This window comes from Gastrolobium bilobum, unplaced genomic scaffold (genome assembly GCF_033153095.1).
Source record: "Gastrolobium bilobum isolate Gb01-03AN ecotype WA unplaced genomic scaffold, APGP_CSIRO_Gbil_v1 utg1383, whole genome shotgun sequence".
Lineage (NCBI taxonomy): Eukaryota > Viridiplantae > Streptophyta > Magnoliopsida > Fabales > Fabaceae > Gastrolobium > Gastrolobium bilobum.
In genome coordinates, this window is record NW_026899537.1 from 694,890 (window position 1) to 703,456 (window position 8,567).

Consider the following 8,567-nt stretch of genomic DNA (forward strand, 5'->3'; position numbering starts at 1 on the left):
TAATGCAAAACCAACCCACGTGGAAGCTCAGACTACATAGCATAGTGGAATGTTATTATCCTACTCCAAGATATGTGAGTTAGAATCTCATATTGGTTATATAGGTTATTAATATAAGATTTATATGACCATTGAACTCTCCTACCTCTTGAACTAGTTTTGAGATGAGTTACTCAAGGTTCCATCCATTTTTTATAGAGCAGAATCATCAAGTTTCAAATACTTATTGGGCTATGAATTCCTGTCCGCAAAGTTCGTTTTCTCTTACTTATATACACAAAATGTCAACTTTTACCAACAAATTTTGGGGATTCACTCTTTTATTGTTGTGCTAAACGGATTCAGATAATCTAAAATCTGAGAATTCTGAAGTTCGAAATTAGCATCTTCATCTATCTAAAATTGAGCATAATAGTTTTAGGTGGGTAAACTGTTTAATGAGGAACTTAATTGTTTCCCTATAATAGTGCTCTTAGATGCAGTGGCATGGACTAGAGTTGTATGGAGTAACTGTATAACTCAGAAAGGAGGATGATAAGGGACTCCATTTCTGTGCGAGAGGCAAGCGTGTATGAGGTGAGCTAGCGTGTATGACGTGAGCTAGTACAGGGAGTGAGATATCCTATCCTTTGCTATGGGGATCTAAAAATCTCACTAGGGAGATAGGGAAATGACTCCTTAAATAGGCGATGGGACAGGGCTAGTGAGGCCAGACCAGAACAGTGGAGTATGGCATACCATTATTTTTTAATGCCTATTCATAGGGCCTGTGGATGTAGGTGCTGATCTTGTCAATTTGAAGTCAATTCAAGTTTCCTGAGTGCAGGCTCCTGGGAAGGATGAACATGTATGTTTAATTCTGGAAATCACAATTTGGTTCCAAGTGTTCCAGTGTAGGATGTTCGACTCGTACTGCCAGACTAAACAACATATTTCCTAATCGATTCAGAAAATTTACTACCAGTCTTGTACTAGTAAGTAGTAACAATGAAATGCAGAAAATTAACTAACCAATAGGTCAAGCAAATTACATTCAAAACATGGCTAAATAATATCAGACAGTTTGATGCCATTACCTTGGATCAATTGATAAAGCAAAACCCATAAAGCCTAATACAAAATGTAACTCAAGTAACAAAACCTTGTGACTCAACTAAAACTCTAACTGGAACTGCAAAAAGAAGCACTTCAGACCTTTTAGTCAAATAAACTAAAACCCATGTCCTGCAGAACAAAGATGATATATACAAATTTTAGCAGAGTTATGAATTTATAAAATAACAATCAATAGTACAGCTATTTTGAAACTTACATCGTCAGACTCTTCCTTCTCTTCTACCTTCTTTTCCTCCTTTGCCTCAGCAGCAGGTGCAGCGCCACCAGCTGCAGCACCTCCTGCAGGTGCAGCAGCAACAGCAACAGCACCACCACCACCAGAAGGTACTGAAGCCAACTTCTCTCTACCACTAGCAATTACCTCCGCAATATCTTTGCCCTTGACTTCAGTTAAAAGAAACTCAATCTTCTCATCCTCAGCCTCAATTCCAACTATATATCATAAACAAAAATGAATTCACTCCAGACAATTCAAATTTGAATGTTTTACTTCCTTCATCATGGAGTGTTTCCTATACTCTCAGCAACAACAAAAAATTGCTAGTAAACTATATTAAAAAAAAAAGTACTACGTTTCCTCATACAATGCTAGGCAATAGGAGATAGGAAAAAAAGGAGAAAAAATCCATGGGTAAATTACAGGTTAAAATTGAAACCAAACATCATTCAACTGTAGTAATAAATAAATAAATAAAGTCTCAATATTTCCAAGATATAATACACATTATAGATATTTAACTGCGCCTCATATTTTCAATGTTTGATTTTTCATTTATCTAATTATCGATTCCACGAATCGAATACGTAAATTAACATATAAAAAAACAGATACATTGCCCCTACATTCTAGAATTGAATACACAAAAGTAACTATAGCAATAGGAAAACCACAACATCCTCCAGGTACCATCCATTAACCCAGAAAACAAAAATAATCAAAATATGATAATAATAAAAAAAAAAAAACAAAGTTTTACCAGATCAGAAAAATTAAGAAGAAATAGGGATTATGCACCTGCGCCTAGGATGTTCTTGAGATTATCAGCTGAAGGGGATGAATTTCCTCCCAATACGGCCAGCAAATACGCAGCGATGACCTTCATATCTGACTCCAAAAAAAGTTAACAATAATAGTTAGTAATGCAAATCAACAAGGCAAGGAGATTAGAATGATTTGAGAGGTCGAAATCATACTTGCTGGAAGCAACAGAGAATTTCGATTTCGATTTCGATTTTGTTACTAGGGTTCCTGCAGAGTGAGAGGCGCAGAGAATAACGATTCATATTATATAACTAGGGTTTTCAGCACTTGGGCTTCATCATTCTTTATTTTCCTAAAATGCCCCTCTACTGTTGATTTCATTGGCGTTGGCAAATGTGTTTAGTTGATATAGTAATAGGAGGATATATAAATTAGGGAAAGATATACTTATTATTTTATTATTATTATTTTTTATTATTAAATTTTAATCGTTGATTTTTATCAATTTAATGATTATAATTTATTGGGTCACATATTAATTAATTATTATGTTTTTAATAAATTATAACTGTTAGATTGACAAAAATTAACGGTTAAGATTTGATAGTAAGAGATAGTAAAAACAAATATAGTAAGTATAATTTTTCCCATATAAATTTGTGAGAAAATGTTCTAAAAAAAATTGTGAGGAAAGGATAAACTCTATTTTTTAATTTTTTGGCAAAGCCTAAACTCTTCGTTTATTTCTATGATTCAGCCACACAATTAAAATAATTTTATAGAAATTATTCAATTATACCACCGTCTTTGGGAGAGGTTTAAACTTTAAAGTCTTAATTTTGGTATCCATTCCGAATCAGACTAGTCTCCAAACAATCAATCGATTGAAATATCTCAAAAAAATAAATAAATTATTCAATTATAGTCATCGAAATTATTTGTAATAATGATTTATTGTTATTAATTGGGTTTAAAGTTGGCCCATTGTAAGTGAAATTATGATATTATTTAATAATTTATTAGTATATTATTAAAAGGATTTAACTTTGTAGATAACAATTAAAATTGTTAAAATTTAATAATTTGATATTATATAATTTAAGGATGATATAATAAACTTTTCATTAACATTTGATTAAATTTAATTCCTATTGATGTTTGATCTGCCAAAACATAGGCTTGTAATTTTTTTTAAAGGACATTTTGAGGTAACTCATATTTCTACAAAAATAATGTAATTATATTGGGAAAAGTATTTCTTCGGTCACCGGAGATAAAATTATCTCTAATGAGCTCAAAACGATGTCGTTTTGCGTTATAAGATTAAAAAATTATAATGATAAAGACTAATATAACCTTGTAATATCTTATAATTACAAAAATACTTTGATTTTCGTCCCAAAACGACGTCGTTTTGGACTTACCAAAAATAACTTATCTCCATTGACTGGAGAAATCCTTTAGCCAGTTATATTATGGAAAGAATCCATATGTACAGATATTGTGTGTAAATGTTACATAAAGAAATGTGTGTGTATTGTGTATAAATTATTATAAAAATAAGGGTTCACTTTTCTGCAGTTACTGCAGATAACTTATCTGCAGCAAGCCTAATACGACGTCGTTTTGGAGCGGAAATCATGGTGTTTTTGTAATTTTAATTTATTTCAGGATTATTATAGTCTTTATAATTATAATTATTTAATTTTTCAATCCCAAAATGACATCGTTTTGAAAGTAAATGCAGATAATTTATCTGCACTAACTGTAGAAATATTATTCTGTATTGTTAAATATAATAGGTTAACTTTTTCTTTTCACAAATTAACTGATTACTCAATTAAATTTGGTTCAAGTTTGGTTGGACTCCTCTGATTATTTCAAAACTATTTTCTCTCTGAACTTTGAATCTTTAATTAAGGAAAACAAACTTTTATCATTATAATCAATAATTATTAGTGATTCAAGTATATCTCTTTAAGTTTTTTAAAGTTACATACAACGTTTTTTCCACAAGCTATTTTTTAATCCTTCTGAAAAAGAAAAATATTTTTTTAATCAAAAAAGTTATATAATTATTATAAAAAAAAAATTCTTTAATAATCCTCAAACAGAACTTTAATGATGTATGAGTCCTACATGAATTTTTTTTTTTTACAATTATTTCATAAAAATCATTTTTGCCCAATTTTAAGTTTTTGTTTTTCACGAAACATATTTACATTCTAAAAAGTTTAAATAAAAAACTATAGGATGAAAATGATACAAAATAACTGTAAATATAAACCAAGTACTACATGTAGTCATAATCCGCGTGGGCCGAAGACCAAACAGTCCACAAAGACCAACGCTCATAGACAGACAATGCATTAAATTAACAGAAATCTAGTCCACATTTTTTTTAAATCAGTATTATTATAAATATAGACACTTTAAAAAAGGATACACAATAACATCTGAAGTTTCTCTTTACATGGAAGTCATGATTGAGGTGGCCAAAATGTGAAGAAATTTTGGGATAATCTAGACATTACCGAATAAACTACTACTTTTCTTTTTTCCTTTTGACAAGTACGGAGTAATCTACCAAAGTATCACGTACAAATTCATCTATGGGGCGTGAGCTCTTTTTTTCCCTTCCCTTTTCGTCCCCTTGTCCTATATAAATAAAACCAATCACCAGGTTGATATGCTAGCATGACTTACGCTCGCCTGTACTCATCTCCACAATCACCAATCACTTTAAGCAGATTCTTTCCTTTCCCTGAGGCTTCTCTTATGCTGTTCATATCGTCTTCATCAAGAACAAGTGAAAAGATAGCATTGGAGTCTTGAATATGTTCTGACAAGCCCAGTCTGACACCAACCATTGATCCTGCTACCGCAGGCTGCAAGTTTTACAAAAACCAAAATAAAAGGAATATCTACCACGGCTCCTCCACTGTAATATGAGATTTTAGATTAATTAGAATAGCAATTCCAGCAGAGAGAATAAATCAACTTCACCTGATCTAGTATATACTTCACAGCAACAGTTGAGATCGAAACACCATGTTTAGAAGCTACTTGTTTAAGAGTCCGAAGCAGTCCCTGGAACAAACTCCATCCTCCCCAAGCATCTACCATCTGCCACGTGATGCAAAGTATAGAAAAACATATGAATATAACTTACGTTATAAGGACAAAAAATCAAATCCCCCCTCCTCATGTTCTCACGCAGGACAAGCATAGCCTGTGCATACTGGTGGGCCAGCGGGGGAAGACCGCCATCCATGGATTAATTGAGCAATAACATTAAATGGGCTTAGACACCACAATCAAACCTAAAATCTTAAGGCATTGGATTTATAGGTCCTTTCACTTATATGTACTATGTTTAGCCCATTTCTTCTCAATGCGGAACTTTTTATCACCCACGCTTGAATTCCCAGCCTGCCATACCTTTTTCTCTGCCTAAACGACTAATCCTGGTTTTTCAATATAATGAAATCAGAGGGGATAGATACTTTCTATAGAGCACCAATGAAGGTGCTGAAAGTTTCTTACATTGCCACAAGAAAATAAATGGTGGTGTCAAGAAATCATACCCTTTTGTACTTTTGGAGGGAGGGTGTGTTTATTGCAGGACCAGCGAAAGGAATAGCTATGTTGGTGTCAAGGAACTTCTCAGACAATAGCCCACCCATTACCGTCCCATATCTGCATCACAAACTGATATGCTAAGAGAAAAAAATATGCTAGTTTTATTTTCTTCACTTTTATATCATATTTAGGTGAACTATTTTCTGCAGCTGAAATAATATTTTTTCTTGCTGAGAGAGAGAGAGATGGACGTTATAAGTTTGACTCCAGTAAGCTGACAAAGTTCTGCCATTCCTTGTTGGGGACGCATATCCACAATTGAATGTTGCACCTGATAGAGAAGATACCAATAAGAATCACGAACCATCATTAACTATTAAAAAAGCTGAGAACAGATAAATTAAAGCACTTGGATTTACCTGATTGCTCACAACAGGAATCTCATTTTCGAGAATAATCTGTAATCTCTCTGTATCAAAATTTGTCAAAGCCACAGTTTTGATTTTACCTGTACAGGGCTAACTGAAGCCGTTTGATCAAATCAAGAAATGTGAACTTACATGTGAATTCTTATCCGTTAATAAGAAAAACAAAACTAACCTTCCTCTTTCAAGTCCGTGAGGTGTTTTAGTGCATCAAGGTAGCCTGAATTTGAATAATCCCACCTACATCCATAAGAGACAAAGGAGAATTGTCATAAGAATTTCAAACTTCACATAATTAGAATTATCTTCAACAACAGTAGTTCAACAAGATAATGGAAATTGATAAGCGGCACTTCGATTCAAAACTTTTAGGCATTGAGTGAGACTTAATTAATTATTTTATATCTTTTGTATCTCTCTAACACACCCATCAATCCTCATACAGGGCTTGAAATGTGGATATTGCACAGACCAATTTTTTTGTCTACCTTTTGCTACACAGGCCCATTTTTTGTTTACATTGTGCTTTTCGTAATTCCACCTGAAAGTGGGAGGTGGTGAGGATCGAACTCATGACCTCCTAATCACTCTAGCTCTGATACCATAAAAAGAATCATTTCAACTTAAAAAACCTTAAGGCATTAGGTCAGACTTAATTAATTATTTTATATCTTTTGTATTTCTATAAATTAAATAAAATACTCATTTCAGTAATAGACAAGGACGCAAAATGTATGAAGTTGTAATTCTCCCTAAAAACTTTAAGAACTGTATAAAATAATCACAATAAAGAGAGAGAGAGATTAAATACCAATGAAACTGAAGCATGTCCAAGGAATCCACATCCATTCTCTTCCTTGAAATATTAACGCTATCTCTTACATAACTACTTGTCATCTTAACTGGCGGTGGCACCCACTTAGTGAGACTGCATCAAGTAGTACAATGGCTAATTCTGTTATGATTCAGTTACATAATTTGTTATGATTCAGTTAGCATTCTGTTTGTCTGTTATGCTTACAGTTACTCATAAACTGTACAGTTAATTAGAAGTGTTTTCGTCAACTCACCCTCTGATCTGTTCCAAGAATTCTGGTGGACGCTCACGACGAACTCGATTGATGAAAAGCCCATATAGATCTTCAGCGGGCCCATCTGCAAAGCCCAAAGAACACAACAATGAGGAAAAACAATTCTCATAACGGTTGAGAACAATTTGACTACGTACAGTGATCGGCCATGTCGAAGGTGGAAAGGCCGGAGTCGGCGTAGCGGAGCATGGCATCGACGGCGTCGTTTCGGTCGATTCGTCCCCAACCGCCGCTGGTTTGCCACATCCCGTTAAGGACTCGGCATATGTCCAGGGAATCGTTCCTGTTACTCAATGTGACCCGGCGATTCTCACTCGCGGTCGTGGTGGTGCTCAAGCTTACATCAGCGCACCGAACCGAGTTTGTGCTGATCCCTCGCGATTGCGATTGTGACTCTCTCCATCTGGTTCTGGTGGAGTTGAAGCGCGTTAGGGTGCAAAATAGGTGGTGGTGATGGTGGCTCACTAGCGCTGCCATTTGTTGCTGAGAGACAGAAGGAGCGAGTGAAGAAGAGAGGATAAGGAAGGAGAACCAAGAACGTCTTCGTTTTTCGATTTTTTGAAATGACGATAATGCCACTATTTCAAAAGTCGCGGGCCCAGATGAACAAGTCCATACTAATGTTGGTTTTGTTCAAATAAGAACTGGAAGCTCCAAAAATTGGAAGTCCATATGGACGTCTATCATTATTAGAAATCAATAAATAAACGATGCAACAATCAAGCAAGGAGATCAATTAATAACTAAAATTAAATGTACATAACGAATTTGTAATCTCGAATTTGAGTTTATGTTAAAACTTGATAGGAAGAGTTATTCCGTTAACTTGATAGGAAGAGTTATTCCGTTAACTTGATAGAGAGAATTTTATCGCACATATAGTCCTACCTAACTTGAAACAAATTAATTGAGTAATAGATAAATCGATGTATCATATGAAAAATATGGATCTGAATCTTCACATGTGAAAAAGTGATCATGTTATTTGATTATAATCACTCATTTATTACATGAGTCAATGGTCCATAGTCCTAAAGCCCACAACAAATGTAAATCAGCAGCCCAAGATCAATCAACAGCCCAAGCAAGTATGTTACCGGATAAAGTATCAAGAGATGCAAACCCTCATTCCACGTCAGAAGCATACGCACGAAGGACTAATCATCAAAGAAGCTGAAATAACAGAATCTTGTTATTAGATTTTATTTCTGTTGGTTAGTTTTAACTGTATCAGTTATTTTTCCATGTTTAGCTTCTTTTCTTCTCATTCTTAATGTACTTTAAGCTTACCTATAAATAAGGAAGCTTTAGTGTAATTATCAGATAAGTGATCAATGTTATCAGCATTCAATATTCTGTTATGGTATCAGA

At 34.0% G+C, this 8,567-nt stretch overlaps 2 protein-coding genes across 2 annotated transcripts; both read right to left on the bottom strand.

Annotated features, from left to right (window-relative positions):
* Positions 1-982: 982 nt before the first annotated feature.
* On the bottom strand, positions 983-2,451 carry LOC133291183 (large ribosomal subunit protein P2y-like). The gene is made up of 4 exons (XM_061489404.1): positions 2,311-2,451; positions 2,132-2,221; positions 1,313-1,548; positions 983-1,224 (listed from the first exon to the last, which is right to left on the bottom strand). The coding sequence occupies exons 2-4, from the start codon at positions 2,217-2,219 to the stop codon at positions 1,198-1,200; spliced, it is 351 nt and encodes a 116-aa protein (XP_061345388.1). The 5' UTR covers positions 2,220-2,221; positions 2,311-2,451; the 3' UTR covers positions 983-1,197.
* A 2,013-nt stretch (positions 2,452-4,464) lies between these two features.
* Positions 4,465-7,707, bottom strand: LOC133291184 (flagellar radial spoke protein 5-like). The gene is made up of 9 exons (XM_061489405.1): positions 7,334-7,707; positions 7,176-7,260; positions 6,917-7,033; positions 6,281-6,345; positions 6,100-6,188; positions 5,932-6,011; positions 5,686-5,797; positions 5,105-5,224; positions 4,465-4,986 (listed from the first exon to the last, which is right to left on the bottom strand). The coding sequence occupies exons 1-9, from the start codon at positions 7,671-7,673 to the stop codon at positions 4,801-4,803; spliced, it is 1,194 nt and encodes a 397-aa protein (XP_061345389.1). The 5' UTR covers positions 7,674-7,707; the 3' UTR covers positions 4,465-4,800.
* Between the last annotated feature and the right edge of the window lie 860 nt (positions 7,708-8,567).